The sequence below is a fragment of the Aspergillus affinis genome, assembly GCF_023601865.1.
Source record: "Aspergillus affinis strain CMG 70 chromosome Unknown NODE_4_length_623078_cov_86_301200, whole genome shotgun sequence".
Taxonomy (NCBI): domain Eukaryota; kingdom Fungi; phylum Ascomycota; class Eurotiomycetes; order Eurotiales; family Aspergillaceae; genus Aspergillus; species Aspergillus affinis.
Window position 1 is genome coordinate 392,830 of NW_026515785.1, and position 20,424 is coordinate 413,253.

The window sequence follows — 20,424 nt, forward strand, 5'->3', positions numbered from 1 at the left end:
TCATAACTGAAGTACCCGGTCTAGTAGACCTCTTAAGTCTCACCATACACATACCGGCCCTCCCGATCCTTAACCTCGACCTCGATACGGCCCTCCTCAATCTCCTTACCCCCCACCTCGATCGATGCCCGCATGACATCTCCCGACTTCACCTCCCCGACACCCTTCGGCGTCCCCGTCAGCACCAGATCGCCCTTCTCCAGCGTCATGACGCGCGAGATCTCCGCCAGCTGGCGCGGGATCTGGTAGAGCATCAGGCTGGTCGAGTCAGCCTGGCGCTGCTGAGAGCCGACGCTCAGCCGCAGGAAGGCGTCGTGAGGGTTGGGGATGCGCGATTTCGCGATCTGCTGCGAGATGGGCAGGAAGGTGTCGAAACCCTTGGCGATCGACCAGGGGAGACCCTTCTTCTTCGCTTCGTCTTGCACGTTGCGCGCCGTCATGTCAATGGCGAGGAGGTAGCCTGGATTTTAATTCAATTGAGGAAACCCGTTAGCACGTGTGGTCTTAGAGCCGTACAGAACGCTTATAAAGAGACTGTTACGCCGGAAGTGGGAAGCACTGACTGTGAATCGCATCCAAGGCGCCCTTCTCGTCGTTCGGGTCCAGATCCCGAACGGTCTTGCCCATCACCAGACCCAATTCCACCTCGTAATGCAAGTTCGTGCCGCGGGGTCGAAGCACGGGGCCTTCGCCGGGACACAGGATAGCGGAAGCCGGCTTCAGGAAGAAGAAGGGCTGCTTGGGCTTGGTGTTGTTAAGCTCGGTGATGTGGTCGCTGCGGACAGGCGAGTTACGATTAGCCGGGGAACGTTTGAACTCCGCGGGGACAAGACTCCTAGGAGGACTTCACATACGCATAGTTGCGACCGATGCAAATGACCTTGCGGCATTGAGCCTTGAATGCAGCCGCCATTGTGTTTTATTCAATTGTTTGTCTAGGTCGGGGGGCAGAGACTGGGGAGAGTGGAGAGTGCGGAGGGGAGGAGGAGCGAGCGATGACTGAAGGCGGGAATTTAAAGGGCAGAGCGTCGGAAGGCAGCCGATGCGCCGGGACGCTGGCCCGCTGCATTTTGCGGAGGTGCTGTCGGCTTCTCCGAACTCGGCGCGTTTGCCGGTCATTGCCTTTGCAGGTCTTTGTTGATGTGTTGAGATACCTAGGTAGGAGAATGTATACTAGAGTTCCTATCTCAACTCATTGAAGGCTGGCTGTATGTGTAGTTGTACTGCAGGGCTGCATTGTGAACTCGTCGGACGGCGTTACGTCACTAATCACCGTCTATAACTACTCTACACTTTACGGATGCATGCACACTTCCTCTCACCCCTGCATCCCTCGGTGCCTCCCTTTTCAGATCACTTCATTGTGTCAGTTGACTCCCGTCCTTGAATCCCAAGTCCAACTGGAGTCCAGACCCTAAGGAGTAATGCAAGTTGCCGAAATTCTATCCGATCTGACTTCCCTACGAGTTTGTGTACGTGTAGATCATGTCCCACCCCCACAGTCCTATCATGTCATATGACGTCCAGTACTTCACTACCTGCGCACATATTGATCTCATTCTCACTCATTCCATCTTATCCACATTGGCATCTACACCCACTACATACTGACTCATTCAATTAACGGGATCAGGATCACCATGACGCCCTCGCGCTAGTCACCGTCAACGACCGGATCTCCGCCTCGAGATTACCTTCCGAGAATCTTCCATCCGGGAAGTCAAAGGATGACGACCCGACAGATTCAGCCGACGATGACCTTCGACGCGCCAAAGAGCTGGTGGAATTACATTATGAGATCAAGGCGCGACATGTTGATGGACGGGTGGATGGGGAGTTGGTGCAGGCGAGGGAGAGGGTAGATCGGGTATTGAGAGATCTGGGGCGATAGGTCTGGTCTGGGTTCTTGATCTTTGTCGAAACTGTCGCTAGAATGCTTGTATGATTACGGGATGTTTGGTCTCCGGTGTTGGGTCTGATTCGTGGTACTATTGTTATGGTGTTTGTTTGGTGGTTTGCTAGCCACTCTCTGCATGATGTATTCATATTTACATATTTGGGATTCTACATGACTATCCCTCTGTGTCCCTAGAAAGCATAGATCTGTGCAATCCAACCCGTCTTAACCTAGAAACGGAGCCACCAGCCCAAACAGGCAAGATTGAAGCCATCACGGACCCCCGGGCGGACAGTTCCTCCGATGTCCGATGCAGTGCGGCGAGGCATTCCAGCCAACCGCGCAGCCTCGTCCGGCGCGATCAACCAAAGCGAAGAATTTCCAAATCCTGTTCAGCGATCGGTTGTTCTTCTCCTCCCTCCCCCCCTCACCCCCGGCTCTTCACGCGTCACCTTGCTTCCTGAAAATTACAAATACCTCCCATCTGGCTGGCAGGGCAAACACACCATGGCAACTACCGTGGATGCCAAGCTGCTGAAGAAGACCAAGTTCCCTCCCGAGTTCAGTCGGAAGGTGGACATGACCAAGGTCAATATCGAGGTGATGAAGAAGTGAGTGTCGCGGCTTTCTCCAACCAGAAGTGGGCGGTGGGAATATCTTACTGACAATTCATGACGCTCTGCAGATGGATCGCGGGCAAAATCTCAGATATCCTAGGCAATGAAGATGACGTCGTGATTGAGCTGTGCTTTAATCTGCTGGAGGGGTCCCGCTATGTATGTCTTGTCTACCAGGGGTCTAGTCTCTAGGTCTCTGTATTGTGGGATTTCAGCTAACGATACCGTCTGCCCACTGGTTAGCCCGATATCAAGTCCCTACAGATCCAGCTTACGGGCTTCTTGGATAAGGATACGGCGAAATTCTGCAAGGAGCTCTGGTCGCTATGTTTGAGTGCGCAGGAGAACCCCCAGGGTGTGCCCAAGGAGCTCTTGGAGGCGAAGAAGCTGGAACTCATCCAGGAGAAGGTAGATTATTGTTCCTGTTCCCTGTTCGTTTGCATCTACTGACCCCGTTGCCCCTACATAGATCGAAGCGGAGAAGGCTGCGGAAGAGGCTCGTCGGCAGAAAGAGCAAGAGCGGACACGAGAACGCGAAATGGAACAGCTGCGGAGAAGAGAGCGCAACGATCGCAACCGGGTAGGCCGAAGGGGCGGGGCCCGCGGAGGGCGCGACTTTGACAGACGTCGGTCTCCGCCGCGGAGGCACAGTCGAGAGCGTTTCCGGGAGCCGCCCGCTCGCCGCGAATTCGACTCCTACGTTCCCTCGGGTCCCCGTCGCGGTCGCTACCCTTCACGCTCGCCAAGTCGGTCGCGCTCGCGCTCGCGATCGGTATCCTCGTCTCGGTCGCCCCCTCCTCGTCGGCAGCGCCACGCAAGCAGGGACAAGGGAGACAGAGACAGACACAGGAACAGAGACAAGCCCAGACGCCGCCGGTCGGTGAGCAACTCTGTCTCCCCGGATCGAGCAGACCGCCACAAAAGGCCGCGAAGGCGCAGTCCGGTTTACGGTGATCGAGCTAGATCCAATTCCCACAGTGATTCATCGCGCTCACGTTCTCCCAGAAGAGACGACCGACGGAGGCCCCGATCCGTGTCTTCCCACAGTTCATCCCGGTCCAGGTCCCGGTCGCCGCCAGAGTCAGAGAAGGGCGCCGCTAGACGGAGGAGATCTTCGCCTTATTCTTCACGAGCTGATAAGAGAGAATCCCCCGCTGATATTGCAAAGGCCCGCAAGTCCCGTGACCACCGCCGCTTGAGTCGCAGCAGAGAACGCGACGACCACCGCAGGCGTCGATACTCTAGAAGCGTCAGCCGCAGCCGCAGTCGCAGTCGAGGCCGTTCTCGCACTGCCAGTTCCAGTCCGAGACGGGGAGGGGGAGACTCGCGCAGTCGAACTCGCAGCCGCAGCCGCAGTCGTGGCCCCAGAGACAGGAAGCGACGTCGTTCCTTGCAACGATATGCCCCTGCCGCTCGACGTCGTCGTAACACCTCTTCCGTATCCGTCCGTAGTGATAAACGACAGAGGATGACTGATCAGGAAGAACCCTCCGCACGAGGCTCGTCCTCGCCTCCGCCGCCAGAGAAATCAAGCTCGGCGGATCAGAAGCCCAAGGATACCGAAGAGGTGGGTGAATAAAATTTTTCGAAGGTATTCTATTCTCTAAACTCTACACGCCGAGATAATAATGTTTACGTATGACCCTGATGTGTGTCCCAACATCGTCCACAACCTACTCTTTCCTTGACCCTAGAGGTTCTGTTCAGAGGCTAACCGGATAACCTCTTAGAATCGAACTACCACTACTCGAGCCCGTATCTCCAGCACCGAATTGCGCGAGAAACTCCTTCGCGAAAAGCTGGTTGCCATGCGACGAAACACCTCCACTGACCAGGTAGGTAGCCACTCGCAGTCATCGAAGTAGGTAGTTTTCTTTGCAATGAATGAAAAGGAGGAAGACCCACGGCCACCTTGTATTTCAATCGGCTCCTAGCTGCATGAAGATGGTCAGGAAAGTCTCGGTCAGCAATCTGACTTTTGATTTGAATCTCTTGCCCAAAACTAGCGCAAAGTCAATATGCAAACACCCATGATCAAATGAAAAGGGGTGCATCAACACAATGAACAATACATTTGCAGCGATGTTTTTCTGATTTTCCTTTTTCAATTCTGAATCATCTCTTGAATTATCTATGTAGTGATCGTCTTATCTCAAAATACTGATCCCAGTTTTTCGGCCTTGTTTCGCCGTTCGATTAGCTCCCTTAGATTTCCTCACTATTGACCCCGGAAGCGAAATAACCCCAAGATCATCCCATGGTTCCTCTAAAGTCAAATAGTAAGACGGCCTCCGCCTACACCTTTTCACACTCTCCTTGTCCGTGTCTCTCCTGAAGAACTAAATCAACAATCAACCGAGATAAATGACGATCAACGCAGACCGAAAATCAGTCCAATATCCAATAGATCAAATTAGACTGGAGTACCCGGGTAAAAGGGGTGATGATTGATGGTCGTAGAAGACTAGAAGTTAGAACGTCGATAACGGTTCGACCTCAGTTATAATCTCCATAGTCCCATCCACATGAGAACGTCAGTCGTTCAATAGTGCAGAAGACGGAGGTCACGTCCCTGCCAAATGCCGACGAAGTAGGATAAACAGAAAAATGTCCTGATTCTTCGATGATAGACATGAATGTCAGAACGGAATCAATTCCACTCCCCCTTTTTAACCGCCCCGTAGATCCTAGAACCACCACGTACACCGGACAATGTGATTATTATTATTTTTTATTCTGTGATCTTCATTCTGATAAGCGATGATCGGTATTCCTTCGTTGGAAAATCCCCAACGTTGGATCCCAGTTAGTGATTATTGTGATCGACCACGACACATCAGCGATTAGGTCAGATGAAGGAGCAAGATTCGTTCCTACACCGTTAGGAGAGCTGGATTCTATTTGTTGGTTTGCTTTTTTTAGGTTCGTGGGGGACTTTCCCTCCTTCATCTTGGTTTTCTCTTTTTTTCTTTTTCTGTTTGTCTTTTTTTTTTAATGTGGTTGTTAGTGGTGTTCTTCGAGAGGATTGTTGGCTTATTTACCCGTTTCGGTAGTGATCGCTTGGTCTTACTTGGTACATTTGCATCTTCCATTCGGTCTAGAAGTCTACAGAGTATGTGAACTCCCTCTGATAGAGGTCTAGTCTAGTTACTGGTCGAGCTGTGGAAACAAGATTACAACGATATCATGATTGGAGCCGTTAAACGTCTAATTAGTTAGAGACACACTTCTCGTCTAGACCAAGTACTGTACATTGAAAGACCTCTGAATCCCATTGTTAAAACGGATAAAGAATGTACTCCATTGAAGGGGGAATCAAGAAAAAGAACCAAAATAGGTGAAATATAATATAAAACAGTACATGATCCTCAGGCAAGTCACGCGTTCCAAGTAATGAGTTTGATATAGGCTCTTTGATATTGAAGAGTTCGGAAACACGTTCTGAAGAATTAGAATTAGAATTAGTTATGTACAGGTATATTCACCATTTCTGCCATTGCATTGCGATTCATCTCGTAATTTATCCCGGGCTTCGGCCGAAGGAGCTTAGAGCTCACAGGCGGAGACGCTGACGGTGGTGGTGATGGTGACCACCTTGGGGCCAGGGCCGGAGCTGGCAGCGGGCACAGGGGCCGTGGTGATCTCGGGAGAGACACCGGTGGGGCCGCTGGGGGCGGGAGCATCGGTCTTGGTGGCAACGGGGACAACGTTCTCCGAGGTCAGAGTGTCGCAAGGGGTGCTGGAGGCACCGCCGCTGGGAGCAGGGACATCACCGCCGGCGGGAGCAGTGCCGGAAGGAGCAGGCTGCTCAGCGGGGGCGGTGGGGGCGGGAGAGTCGCTGCCGGTAACAATGGGGACAACGTTCTCCGAGGTCAAGGTGTCACAGGGGGTGGAGGTGGCCTCAACGGGGGCAGTGCCGGAGGGGACGTCGCCGCCAGCAGGAGCGGTACCAGAGGGGGCGGGGACATCACCGCCAGCGGGGGCAGTGCCAGAGGGAGCAGGCTGGTTCACGGGAGCGGTACCAGTGGGCACACCCTCAGAGCCGGTGACGATAGGGACAACGTTCTGAGAGGTCAGGGTGTCACAAGGGGTGGAGGTAGCCTCAACGGGAGCGGTGCCGGAGGGGACGTTGCCACCAGCGGGGACAGTGCCAGAGGGGGCGGGGACATCACCACCGGAAGGAGCAGTGCCGGAAGGAGCAGGCTGGTTCACGGGAGCGGTACCAGTGGGAACACTGTCGGAGCCGGTGACGATAGGGACAACAGTCTCGGAAGTCAGAGTGTCACAAGGGGTAGAGGAAGCACCACCGCTGGGGACGGGGACCTCACCACCGGCGGGGGCGGTACCAGAAGGAACGTTACCGCCAGCAGGGGCAGTGCCCGAGGGAACGTTACCACCGGCGGGGACAGTGCCGGAGGGGGCAGGCTGGTTGACGGGAGCAGTGCCGGTGGGCACACCCTCAGAGCCGGTGACGATAGGGACAACAGTCTCGGAAGTCAGAGTGTCACAAGGGGTAGAGGAAGCACCACCGCTGGGGGCGGGGACCTCACCACCGCCGGGAGCGGTACCAGTAGGGGCAGGTCCCTCAGGAACACTAGCGGAGTCGGTAGGGCTGACACCGCTGGGGCCAGTGCCGGTAGGAGCGGGAACATCACCGCCAGCAGGGACAGTACCAGTGGAGACACCCTCGGAGCCGGTGACAATGGGGTAGACAGTCTCGGAAGTCAGGGTGTCACAGGGGGTAGTGGAGGCACCGCCGCTGGGGACGGGGACCTCACCACCGGCAGGGGCGGTACCAGAAGGAACGTTGCCACCAGCGGGGACGGTGCCAGAGGGGACATCACCACCGGAAGGAGCGGTGCCGGAAGGAGCAGGCTGGTTAACGGGAGCGGTGCCAGTGGGAACACTGTCGGAGCCGGTGACAATGGGAACAACGTTCTGGGAGGTCAGGGTGTCACAAGGGGTGGAGGTAGCCTCGACGGGAGCGGTGCCGGAGGGGACGTCGCCACCAGCAGGGGCAGTGCCAGAGGGGACGTTGCCGCCAGCGGGGGCAGTGCCAGTGGGGACCTCACCACCGGAGGGGGCAGTACCAGAGGGGGCAGGGCCAGAGGGAACGGAGCCAGAGGGGACCTCACCACCAGCGGGGGCGGTGCCAGTGGGAACATTGCCACCAGCGGGGACGGTGCCAGAGGGGACATCACCACCGGAAGGAGCGGTGCCAGAGGGAGCAGGCTGGTTCACGGGAGCGGTACCAGTGGGCACACTGTCGGAGCCGGTGACGATAGGGACAACGTTCTGGGAGGTCAGGGTGTCACAGGGGGTGGAGGTGGCCTCGACGGGAGCGGTGCCGGAGGGGACGTCGCCGCCAGCAGGGGCGGTGCCGGTGGGAGCAGGGCCCTGAGGAACGCCAGGGGTGGAGACTCCAGGGACGCCAGCGGTGGAAGAAGCACCGGGGATGACGGGAGAAGAGCCCGAAGGAGTAACAGCAGGGATGCTGGGGACACCCGAGGAGGAAGAGCCGGTGTTGGTGCCAGTGCCGGCACCGGTGTCGCAGCCGGAAATGATGCCAATGAGGATGAGCTGGATGTGGCTGTCGATCTCAACGCTGGCGGCACCACCGCAGATGGCGACGAGCTGGGCACGAGCCTCAAGAGAGAGGTTGATGAAGCTCTCGCCAGAGATGAGAAGAGAGATGATGCCACGGATGCTACCACCAAGGGTGGTCTCAACGGTGCCCTCCAGGAAAGAAGTGAGCTCAGTGATGATGCCGGAGTGGATGTCGATAGAGACGTCACCAGAGACGCCGAACGAGAGCCAGAGGATGAGGACAGACTTGAGCTCAGCTCCAAGACGGCAGCTGGAACCGGAGAGCCAGATGGCCAGAGCAGTGCGGACCTCGATGTCGAGGCTGGAGGCGAGGCCTCCCTTGATGCAGAGGTTGAGAGCGGTTTCGATATCGGCCTCGAGGTTGACGGAGACATCGGACTTGAGGAAGGCAGCGAGGGAGGCCTGGGCACTAGCGGCAAGAGCACCGCTCTCCTCGATAAGAGCCTCGACCGCAGCACCGGCAGAGATGGTGGCAATGCCACCGGTGGGGAGAGAGCCCAGGTGAACGACGTCGCCCTCGAGCTTGCCCTCCAACCAAGCGATCACGGAGGCCTTCAGGGAGACGCTCAGAGAGCAGTCGGAACCGTGGAGCCAGGCCTTCAGGGCAGCCTTGATGTCCGCCGACAGGTCGGTGACAACACCGCCACCAGCGCAAAGGCCGAGACCAGCCTTGATCTTAGCATCAAGGGCGGCACCAATAGAGCCCTTAATAAAAGCAGACAGGTGAGTCTGAGCAGAGGCGTTGAGGACGACTTCGGCGGCAAGCTCGGAGGTGGAGAAGATACCGTCGATGGTAACGTACAGATCGCCCTTAGCAGCGATGTCGGCACAGGTGGGGATGAAGAGCGAGAGACCGGCGCAGGTGCCCACGGACAGGGTGGCGGATTCCTCACCGTCACACCAGTCCAAGAGGGCGGTTTTCAGAGAGGCCTCAAGCTCAAGTTCGGCGTGGGCGCGAACCCAGGCGGCCAACTCAGCACGGGCATGAGCATGGATGTCACCAGCCTTGCATCCCAGAGCACCACCTTCCAGGGCCGCAGCTGCCCGAGCGCTGATACCGGAAAGGATGGTGGCGGGAGTTTGGCCACCTTCGCCGAGGAGAAGTCCGATGAGACCGGTCAAATCATGGGCGACACCAGACACGATACCGGGGATGAGACCGAAGGTACGGGTTTCCAGGTCAGCAGTGGGAAGGGCGACACCGTAGCTCGCCAAACCGGCGAGCAACAAAAGGTTGTTGGAACGCATGATGCGTAAAAGTGAAAAGAAATGTTAAGTCAACAAGATGTCAGGGAATGACTGTGAAACCTTGGGGATAGAAAAGAAAGTATTATGGCCGTAAACAGCCAAAACGGTTTAACGATAGACTGATGAAAATAATTCAATCAAACAAACAATAAAAGAAAGACAGGTCCGCCGACAGGACAAGACCAAAATGATGAAGCGATTGACAGAGGCTTGAACGTTTTGTCCGGAGAGGTGATCTTCGGCGAGGTTTATATACCCCTGAGGGTTTCTTCCCCCGTGCCCACAGCCTTCGTGCGATGGAGCCTCCAGTCCTCTGTCCGGATTCCACGATTGGAGCAGAGGAGCCATTGTGATCGAAGACCCGGATCTTCAAGGCCAAGCTACCCGGGTGGAGCGTCGGCTGCCAGTGGAAACTGGAAAGGCAAATGATATCGAGCCAACGCTGATGGTGGGAACATTCGAAACAGTCCAACCGGGATGAGAATACTATTTCAAGCAACGGAGCTTGCTAACTGGGAAGGTATGAGTTCCGAGCCCTGCGGGTCACTCTATGGGTCCGCCACCTAGGACTTTTTTGGTAACCTGCAAACATGAATCCCCATACGAGAGGCATTAGCCTGTCTTGTCCCATTGACCAAGCAGTGCAAGCACCCTTTGGGCGTTTCAATCCCCTGGTAAATGCTCCGCCCGACGCAAAATAGCGTGGTTGAAAACTCCCAATTCATGGGCCATCCGTGCCAAGACATATCAAAATCAGGAGAGGGAGAAAAGCATTGTGGATTGTTGGTGGAGCTCGTGCAGGAAGGTCAGCATGGAAAACATTCCGCATGGGAGCGCAACTGCACCCAGGGGATGGTGTGCCAACTGCACTGATCGTGGCTTTGCTTTCGACCTGGGCCAATAATGAGATGGCCTGCCAGTCTCCATTGGGAAAGAAATCATGATAATCGTAGAGTCCGGTCTGTCGCCGAGTCGACCCATGGATGATCATCATGACCGGTGTTTTGTCCCAACTTTTTTTTACTCCAGAGGTTGCCCTCCCCTGGAGCCCAAAAAAAAATATCCTGAAACATGGGCTTTTGTGATTTTGTGATAGCTAGATTTTGCCTTTTTTGCTTTCGGATGTACTTCGTATACTTCGGATTTTGATTTTTTTTCGAAAGGTTAAATTTTTCTGGCGATTTTTCCTGGTCGCTTTGCTTTTCTCAGGGCGTGTGTAGTGTATGTGAGAATGGTGGAGGCAACAAAAAGGGCGCATGTGAGGTGACAAATGCATCCGGGCAGATCGCATTATCACTGCCGTAGTGCACGATTTTCTTGTATTCCGGTTGCCATGAACAGGGAGAAACCCTTCCTCCACAATCCCCATGATGACGGCATTGCTCAGTGTATTCGCAAACGAGTACGATTTCATTTCGTCATGATGGGCGGCTTGCCGCAGAAGACTATCATTAGAATCCAATTATAGAAATTGTCATTTCCCAGGGACGAACACCCTCCTTCAAGGCTTCAATCAAAGAAAGGCTGGGGTTTGCCTGTGCAAGATGAAACCCCGGTCTATCCGTACTTCTTTTCCTTCTCTCCGGTCGAGGCGGAAAGCGAGAGCCTGCATTGGAAAACAGGGGAGAGGGGGAGCAATTTTGGTGGAAAAGGAGTGCTGAGTGGATGCGTCTAAATCACTAGTCAACTTTAGTCAGGGACGAGCACGGAAGCCATCACGTCCTCGGCCCACCGCACAACAACACTGGATGGCCGGAGTGGCTGACTTTTCGAGTCAGTGCCTCAGTAGTTGTGCCGAGTCACATACCCGCGCAAACTAACCTGCATCCAGGGCGCTCCTAAGTCCTAATAGTCCAGGGTCCAGAGTCCAGAGTCTAGAATCCAGACTTCGAATCTGCCCACGCCGATGTTTGCTCAATTGATAATGGTTGATATTCAGGTACCGGGGGAGGTGGAGATCACTGCCCGAACAAGCGTTCCTGGCCTAGTTGACTTGAAGCCATGGTTCCTGCAACTCCACATCCCTCGGTGAGTGTGGCCTGAGCAACCCGCTCCCACCCAGCGAGGCACCAAAAGATCATTCCCTGCGAGATCGCAGTGGCACCCAAAAAAAACCAAACCTAACAAAGTCAGATCTCGACTCTGGAAAGGAGGACGGAGGTTTTGCGATGGTTAGCCCTACGAGAAGCGGATTCGTAGCTCGACACTAGGTCTCAAGATCTCTAATTTGAGAACTCGACTAGCGATGCGAAAAGAATGAGTGGATTGAAATAGAGTTGGCCAGTGTTTCGGCCCATGGATCGGAACATCTCATTGGATGGGGAGAAAGGTCGTCCCTCGGCCTACTTGAAAATGAGCAGCAAGTCGAAGGACTCGAAGGACTCGAAGGACTCGAAGGACTCGAAGGAGTTGAAAGGACGATGGAAAGGAAGGGACGAGTTGGGGCAGTGTCAGGTGATGTCAGGTGCCAGCGCTCGACTGACATCTGTCGGTGTTTGAGAATGAAGCATACTAATTACTAGACTGTTGATATCAAAATCATAATTAACTAGAGCACGTTTACCACATATCTCAATTTTACGGAGTACTCCGTACCATCCATGCCACTGTATGTGCACCGTACCGTAGGGGGGTGTGACATTCGGATGGACCGGTTAGCTGCCTCCAACGCTACGGAGGTATGCGGGAGAACTTCGGAAGGTCTGGATGCATTGATCGGTTCAACTTGGAGATATCGCGAGACATAGGGTGTAGAGATGACGGTTTACGGATTAGAGTAAAGCCTAATCGTTAGTCCTCGTGGGTTGCGGGCAATAGCTTTTCAATGGTCTTCAGCCACTTCGGTCCATGTGGCTCCGGACAACCAAGTTGATGGAATTTGAGATCTGAGATTGAGGAAGAATCGGAGGAATATTGTGGAGTTCATTACACTTGCGGTCGTGGCCATGCAAAACATACGGACCAAGACATATTATCCGGAAATCTAGCTGGCTCATTGTCTTGACTCAATGTGTTGGACAGAGATCGATCTCTGGGGACAACGTTAGTAGCGTACTCAGTAGAGTGTCGGGAGAGATGATCGATGATGTAACGCCCCAACTTCGCCCGAGAATGAGAAGTGGTACAGATAATGTTCAACCAGAGAATACTGGTCCCTAGTGAGACGGTCTGGTGGGCATCTGTTGTCAAGTTTGCCTTGATACTTGTTGGCGTATATTTTTCTGAACGTCGCCCTCTCTCATACTGGGCAATTTAGGTGACACGCCCAACCTTGAGTAATCATTAATATATATTTGGGGAGAAAGTAGACCCAGGATAGTGACACACCGATCCCCTGCAGACTGAAAACCATTCGAAACAAGGTCTTTAACATGACAATATGCAGTGTTGCAGTGGAGTGAGTTAGAATGACCTGTCAACAGCAATCTTGATCATTTCCCTCCGGCGATGTGACTGCGCATAATCGGAACGACAGAAGGGAGACAAGTGGAGGTGTGTTGTTGTGACTTGAGCGGTTGCCGTAGCAATGGACACCATCACGTGACCTCCCGGACCTCCCAGCCACCCGCGATGTTGATTCTTGCCGGGCGAAAACTAACTAACAGCATACAACAATTCGACGACTAACCTCCGACAGCCAGCCCTCCCCTTACCGTTTGGGATTTGGGACCGACGCATTGGCGGACACGTCCATGCGGTCTTTCTCCGAATCGCGATAATGGTTTCCCCCGATTCTGTCTCTGCAGCCTATACTAGCGGCCTGCGTCGACAACCTTCCTCCCGACAAATGTCCCGCGCCTCGTCGATCTCTCGCTCCGGTTCCAGGCGCAATTCGCCAGAACTCCAGAACCTAGCTGCATTTCGAAGCAATGGTACATCGGCTTCGAAGCGCTATTCCGCCGGGGATAGCTCCGACGACGAAGTTCCAGAGCCCAAGTTCAGTGCTTCGGTGAAGGCGCTTCTCGACGAAGACGGCCTGGAGACTTCCCCACGTCTCCAGAACGGCGGTCAAGGACATCGCTACTCGAGCGAGCGTGCAGGATCTGCCGCGACAAGTCAAGAAAGGCGATCCCGCACAGCGTCTCCCCTTGATCAATCAAATGGGAGCCCGGCACCCCGAGTCGTACGCATCGCACCCGCTTTGGCCCCCAGCGCCAGATCTCGAAGGGAAGGGTCGCTCTTGTCGAACGCCGAGAACGCAGAAGAAGTCGAGCCTGAACCAAGAACCCAATCGGAGGACTTCATTACGCCGGCTCCCAGACATCGCAGTGTGCGCATCAACGGGTCGCGTAGCCAAACACGGTCCCCGGCATCGATATCGCCGTCCCAAAAAAAATCGACGGAAAGAAGTTTTTCGGATGAGCAGGGTAGTGCGGAACGATCGGAGAGTGAGAGTAAAACAAGATACGAAGATGATTATGCCCCTCGCATCGGCACGTCATCAGTGCTCCGCACCCGTAACCTGGAGGATTTCGGAGCCCAAAGCTCTTTGCGCGTCAAAAGAGTCGGAAGGCTCACCGGCACCTTTTTGAATGGACCGGCGCGGCGCGGCGTTTTGCGACGCCAAAGTGAAGAGAACGACGAGTTGCAGAGCTATCTCCCCGAGCACGGAGTGAAGGACTCAGACCTCTACCCGACCGACAACGGTGATGAATACAACTACAACTACAAGACTACAGCGAGAGCATCCTCCCCTAAAGTATCCTGGGCAGACCCCAGCCCGCCGCAGAGGGAAGATGACCACCGACCGGAACCGATCAGCACGTCGTCTGGAAATGTGGCCTCCAGATCCTCGTCGCCCAAGTCATATGGATCATATTCCAAGACAACTCCCGGATCATCTTCGGAGATGTCATCCAAGCCCCCGAGCGGGAAGGAACAGCAGCCGCAACAACATCAGCCAGTTTTCAAGGTTCCCCCGCCGCCCACACTGCCTGCTGCCCGAGACCAGGAAAACGATCCACCACCAACATTCAAGCGCGTGAAACCTCAAGGGTTCGATATGCTCGATAAGCCCGAGAAACTCTCCGTTGTTCACGGAGAAGAAAAGAAAGAAAATATAGACCCTCCGGCGGGAAATTCGCCGCGAAAGATTCTGGCCACCAGGAGCAGCAACACGCCGCATAGACCGGCACCACCTCCTCCCAAGATGTCGGTCCTCGAGACGGCTACAGCCGGAGGCGCGGCCACGGCTTCTCATTCTCGCAGGAAGCGCAATCAAGTGTCAGTAAACCACAAGCCATTTACGCGGCTGGACTGCATTGGCCGTGGTGGAAGTTCGCGTGTGTACCGTGTCATGGCAGAGAACTACAAGATCTTTGCGCTAAAGAGAGTCAACCTTGAGGACGTGGATCCAGTGACCTTGACTGGCTACAAGGGCGAGATTGACCTATTGAAGAAGTTGGAAAACCTCGACCGAGTGGTTCGCCTGTTCGATTGGGAACTGAACTCGGATAAGCATACGCTCAGTGTTCTCATGGAGATTGGCGAATCAGATTTGGAGAAGATCCTTACATATCGTCTGAACGCAGAAGATGCCGTGTTCGACACCAATTTCACTCGATACTACTGGAAAGAAATGCTCGAGTGCGTCCAGGCAGTACACAACCACAACATCGTCCATTCAGATCTCAAACCTGCCAACTTCTTGCTAGTTCAGGGCAGACTCAAATTGATCGACTTTGGAATCGCGAATGCCATTCAGGATAACACAGTCAATGTGCACCGCGAACAGCAGGTGGGAACTCCCAATTACATGTCACCAGAAGCCTTGATCGACTCGAATGCATCTCTCGGTTTGCCAGCTAGTGTGGGCAAGGTGATGAAGCTTGGAAAACCCAGTGACGTGTGGAGTTTGGGCTGTATACTTTACAAGATGGTGTACGGCCAACCCCCATTCGCCAAAATCGCCAAATACTACGAGCGCATCCTTGCGATCCCTAATCCTCACGTGAAAATCGATTTCCCGTCGTACGGCGTTGGGGGAGTGTTAGTTCCCCCAGGGTTGATTCGAACGCTAAAGCGTTGTTTACAAAGGGACCAGACACTGCGACCAACTGTGGAAGAGCTCCTCAGCCAAAGGGACCCGTTCCTGTATCCCGATTCACAGCTTGAGGGAACTGTCCCGATCACCCAAGAAATGCTGAACCGAATTTTGGTCAACGTCGTGAACCACTGTCGTGTTCGGGGTGTACCTAAAGACGAAGATTTGGCTGCATGGCCCGCTGGGTTCTTTGCTAAAATCAAAGCGGCCATGGAAGAAGACGCCTGACGATACTGGACTCAACCTTTTCATTTCTTTTGTAATTCTTTCTTGCTTTAGCCCTTGGTTTATTATGCGTTTGATATCCTGAATGATCCGATGATCCGGCGTTCAAGTCCTAATCACTTGGATTGGTTTCCTTTGTGTACTTCTTCATCCTTTTCCACTTCATTTCCACTTTGGATCTATACATTTACCCTCTTTTTTTTTTTTTTTTGGCTTACGGGGATTTGGTGTTTTGTGGTCGCGTTTCAGCATTGCATGTAGATGTTTTATACGTCAGGGTTGCATGGGAAGCTGTCGTCAGCGATGGTATATGTGGAGCATATTGGAATATAATAATTATTATCAAGTATTTGAGACTTGGGAGCCTAGTAGGAAATTGTGTAGCCATCGGAGTACTCCATGCACGGTTCGAGATATCGCTGAATTCGGTCAGGTGTCACGGTATTTTCCTTCATGGTCTCCAGCGGGAATTAATTCCTTTCTACCAAGATCTTGATTCGTAATGAACGAGCTAAATTCCACGTCTGCGAGCCATTGTTGAGAGGAAAACGGTCTCTACGGTGTAGTTCTGCAATCAATCACCCGCACCGCCAGTCCACCAGCCACATCACGTGACCCTAGCATCGGGAATTTCTTCGACTCGGAAACCGCTTCACCTTCACCAGACACCCAACTCTCCCAGTCCTGCGCACACCCGGGTCTTCCACCGGTTTCAAGTAACCGCGGAACTCAATTAACTCTATCAATCCATCTCAACCACCCAGTCCGCACCAAGGACCCCAATCCACCTACCCATCATGTTCTCCCGCGCCACCACGGTGCCACGAGCCTTCGCTCTGCCCATCTCGCAGAGTCTCCGAACGGCACCAGCAACCAGCACCAGTATCAGCGGCATTTTCCAACAAGGCCTTCTCCTTCGCAGCACGTCCGCCGCCTCCCGCCCCATCACCTCCATCGCCTCAAGCACCCACGAAACACAAACCCCCAGCAGCACCACACCACCCCCAAGCACAACGACCTCCCCGGTGCTTCCTATCGAAACACAGACCTACGCGGACCCTCGCACCAAGAGCCCATTGCCGCCGAAATTCACCACCCCGCTGAAGATCAGCAAGTCGTTGTTCGAGCAGCTGCCCTACCTGACGTCGCAGCGACCGCACTACGTGACCGCGCACCTGCACGACCGGCCCTACCTGCTCACGGAGGGCGATCAGCTGCGTCTGCCGTTTTTGATGCCGAAGGTGATGCCCGGCGATGTGCTGCGGTTCAACCGCGCGAGTGTGGTGGGTTCGCGTGAGTTTACGATGCGCGGCGCGCCGTATCTCGATGAGCGGCTGTTCGAGTGTCGGATGCGGGTGATGGGGACGGAGGCGGAGCCGTTGAGGATCAAGGAGAAGACGAAGAGGAGGCAGAGACATATCCGTCGGGTGAAGAGTAAGCATCGGTATACGATTCTGAAGGTCATGGATGTGAAGGTCAAGACGGCCGATGAGTTGTTGGAGGCGGGAGCGGTCGTTGTGGAGGATGCGGAGATGGCTCAGAAGGAGTAAACATGAGGAAGTTGACGAACAATTTTGGGGAAAATATGTTATAAAAACAAAAGGGTGTTATGTATCCTATACTTGGGTTGAGATTGGCATGTACAGATATAGACTGACTGCATTTTGTACTCTATAATTGCAATTGAATGTTTGATTTGAGCCGCATGGTATGCTTACCGCCTGAACTAACAATATTATGAAGATGATTTATGCGTATGAGTCTTCGCTAATGCACTGGTGACCAAGAGCTCATCTCCAATCTACTCCTCGCTCAATATCTCATCCGTGATTTTCTCTGCCAAAGCGTAGACTGTCGCTTGCGGATGCCCTGGGACCAAGAACGGAAAGGCGCTGGCATCTACGACCCTGAGGCGACGCACGCCGTACACCCGAGCTTTGCTGTCGACTACTGCCATGGGATCGCTTTCTCTACCCATCTTGCAAGAGCCGGCCACATGATAGACCGTCGTCATGGTTCGCTGGATGAATTCGAGGATCTGCTCGTCGGTTGTGACATTTCCACCTGGATAGTATTCTGATTCGGCAACCCCCAGATCCTCGAGCTTTCCCCAGATCTCGCGAGAACGCTTGAAGCTGGCAATGGCCAGCTCGACGTCGGTTGGGTCTTCCAAGAATGCGGGATCAACCAGTGGAAGAGTGTTCATGTCCGAGCTGTTCAATTTAACAGTGCCTCTCGATTGTGGGGCCACGAGCCCGGCAGTAATCGTGGCGTAATTATGTCCATCTGCCGGGTCGGCTCTGAAGGAGTTGTCGCCCGTGAACAGGTCGAGAGGGAGCCACTCTATCTCCGGCCAATCCTCTGGATAGTCTGAAAGCGCCGCAATGGACTCATCGGATAGCTGTGAGCGGTACGGCTCCGGCAGCTTCTCCCAACCGTAATAGCCTGGAAGACCGATGGAGAGCCGACCGGAGGCATCCTGGAGATATTGTTGCACGATGAGTGCTGTAGCGGTTGCGTTGTTCGAGAACACGGACGTTGTTTCAAGGTGCACTCGATGTGAGGGGCCAAACAGGACATGATCTTGCAAGTTCTTGCCAACACCGGGCAAGTCGCTGACGCAGGGAATCTCGAACTCGGAAATCTCATCGCATGGCCCGACGCCAGATACCATCAAAAGCTGGGGAGACTGGATGGCGCCCGTGGAGACGATGACTTCCTTGCGAGCACTGAGTGTGAAGGTAAGGGGTTGCGTCCCGAATGTGCCGGCTGTCGAGACCTGTATGCCAGTGGCCACTCTATCTTCATTGAAAATGATCTTCTGCCCTAGAGTATTTTTATACACCACAAGATTGGAACCACTGTTGAGTGCCGTTTGCAGGAAGCTAGACTCGGACGATGATCGATGTGCGTTCTTCGGGTTGATCGTGGAAGTTCCAAACCCAGAACCCAGGAGCTTGCCACTGTTGAGGCCCTCGATTTGTGGTAGGCCCACAGAAATGAGGGCACGACGAGTCCAGCCGGCAAAAGAGGAGACAAAATTGCTGTAGGAAACCTGAAGAGGCCCTCCGGCGGGATCAAAGGCGTCTTGTGCCTGTACGGATGCGTTCGTTACATTTGAGAAGAGCCCTGGGCTCGGAGGCGTATAATGGGGGGACTTTTTATAATAAGGCAACATTTTGTCCCAAACGAAGCTCTGGTCATCCACTTCATCGGCCCATTTCTGCATACTTCCAATCGTGGGTCGGTGGTAGATCATGAGGTTTCTGGCCGAACTACCCCCGAGTGTCTTCCCACGCGCATAATGCAAGACTCGATTGGCAGTGCCCCGGTGAGGCACCGTGTTTATGCCCCAATCGACGAGGGGATTGGTGTCTCTGGGGTCAAGTCCCGAAAACTGAAGTCCGTATCCAGGAACGACGGAGGCATTCCCATTGTCAACCTCATAGAATCCGCCAGCCTCGACGACGGCAACACTCAGGTTCGATTGACTGAGAGCCAGCCTACTGGCAATAGTCAACCCGGCTGTGCCACCTCCTACGATCATATAGTCATAGGTTGCATTCGCCCCGGGCTTGCCAAAGGAGGATCCCAGAATAGGCCCGCGCTGTCCATAGTCGAAAAGGTCCAGATGGGAGATTGACTGGGCCGCTGTAAAGCCCACCAGGCCGAGCCCTGAAAGAAAGCGCATGATGGAAAGATGTTCTTGCAAACAGAAGCAGAATATTAAAGGTCGTATACTCTATAAAATTAAGGGAATACAATGCTGATAAGTGTTTTCCTCCCCCGTGGTTTTGAAACAAAGCACAAGGGGAATGGATGCTGGGATGCTGGGATGGCAGAAAACAGCATTCCGGGAAGAAAATCGAAAACTGGGAGTAAAGCAGGAGTTGCTCCTGCCATGTACAGGCGATGATCAACCCATTGGATTAAGCCTCATGCATTTCCCTTGCCAATAGTCCGAGTCATCTGCACTTTCCGGATTTCTCATGCCTTAAAAGTGTCATGCATGTTGCAACAAGGCAATAATCCTCCATCTTATGGGTGAATCACATGCAATATAACAATTATCAGCTAGGTACACATATAGGGATTCAATTGATCTCAGTCGAGAAGAAGTCTTCCAAGCCGGTGAGAAAGGTCCAGTGGTTCATGTGCCAGACGTGTTGTTCCGGAGCCACAGTACTGCAGTCCACCCGGCAGCCGAAGCAATCATGCAGACGAATAATCAGACCATGACGAGAGCCTATATCGGGGATACCCTGAGATCCCGATGATGAAGAATTGGTATTGGAATTCCCCTCAGATTGTGCCGTGAGGTAAGAAATTTGGATATTGAGGGCCTCTGCTAGACTTGAAGATATAATTGTAGAGTCCAGATTGTTGATGCAACAGAGAAGGGGCACCTGTAAGATCAATTTTAGATTCGATCCGCGGAGACGTTGACCAACCGGATTTTACGGCTCAAAGACGAATGCTAAATACTACTCTGGACTGAGTGTTGAGTAAGATCTGCATAAGCCAAGTATCTCGATTTACGTGAGTAGGAAATACTGGAAACAAATCGGACAGCACCGGGAGTATGCGGTTTTAGCGTACTGCTGGCTGTGAGAACTGTGTATAAACCTCATGCGTGACCATGAACTCGATCTTCAACTCTTGGATTCGTTGAGAATTCGCATAACCGCAGGTCGGTCTTATAAGTTGCAGACGAGACGGATTCCACGAGGTTGCCGAAGCGGCCGACAGCCGAGCAAAAGCGCCCAAAATTGGACCCTGGCCGTCTG

The 20,424-nt window shown here is 53.7% G+C and overlaps 6 protein-coding genes across 6 annotated transcripts; 3 read left to right on the top strand and 3 right to left on the bottom strand.

The window, feature by feature from the left end:
• Positions 1 to 32: 32 nt before the first annotated feature.
• Positions 33 to 913, bottom strand: KD926_008025 (fumarylacetoacetate hydrolase family protein; the record flags this gene model as incomplete). Its single annotated transcript, XM_053103706.1, has 3 exons — positions 33 to 460; positions 564 to 775; positions 855 to 913. 3 exons carry the CDS (start codon positions 911 to 913, stop codon positions 33 to 35), a joined length of 699 nt encoding a protein of 232 aa, XP_052960590.1.
• A 511-nt stretch (positions 914 to 1,424) lies between these two features.
• Positions 1,425 to 4,379, top strand: KD926_008026 (PWI domain-containing protein; the record flags this gene model as incomplete). Its single annotated transcript, XM_053103717.1, has 7 exons — positions 1,425 to 1,472; positions 1,634 to 1,867; positions 2,132 to 2,508; positions 2,583 to 2,673; positions 2,758 to 2,922; positions 2,984 to 4,081; positions 4,245 to 4,379. 7 exons carry the CDS (start codon positions 1,425 to 1,427, stop codon positions 4,377 to 4,379), a joined length of 2,148 nt encoding a protein of 715 aa, XP_052960591.1.
• A 1,681-nt stretch (positions 4,380 to 6,060) lies between these two features.
• On the bottom strand, positions 6,061 to 9,369 carry KD926_008027 (putative cell wall protein; the record flags this gene model as incomplete). The annotated part of the gene is made up of 1 exon (XM_053103728.1): positions 6,061 to 9,369. The coding sequence occupies one exon, from the start codon at positions 9,367 to 9,369 to the stop codon at positions 6,061 to 6,063; it is 3,309 nt and encodes a 1,102-aa protein (XP_052960592.1).
• Positions 9,370 to 13,156: 3,787 nt separating this feature from the next.
• On the top strand, positions 13,157 to 15,640 carry KD926_008028 (serine/threonine/tyrosine protein kinase MPS1; the record flags this gene model as incomplete). The annotated part of the gene is made up of 1 exon (XM_053103739.1): positions 13,157 to 15,640. One exon carries the CDS (start codon positions 13,157 to 13,159, stop codon positions 15,638 to 15,640), a length of 2,484 nt encoding a protein of 827 aa, XP_052960593.1.
• A 794-nt stretch (positions 15,641 to 16,434) lies between these two features.
• Positions 16,435 to 17,187, top strand: KD926_008029 (mitochondrial 54S ribosomal protein bL21m; the record flags this gene model as incomplete). Its single annotated transcript, XM_053103750.1, has 1 exon — positions 16,435 to 17,187. One exon carries the CDS (start codon positions 16,435 to 16,437, stop codon positions 17,185 to 17,187), a length of 753 nt encoding a protein of 250 aa, XP_052960594.1.
• Positions 17,188 to 17,438: 251 nt separating this feature from the next.
• On the bottom strand, positions 17,439 to 19,328 carry KD926_008030 (GMC family oxidoreductase; the record flags this gene model as incomplete). The annotated part of the gene is made up of 1 exon (XM_053103761.1): positions 17,439 to 19,328. The coding sequence occupies one exon, from the start codon at positions 19,326 to 19,328 to the stop codon at positions 17,439 to 17,441; it is 1,890 nt and encodes a 629-aa protein (XP_052960595.1).
• Positions 19,329 to 20,424: the final 1,096 nt, after the last annotated feature.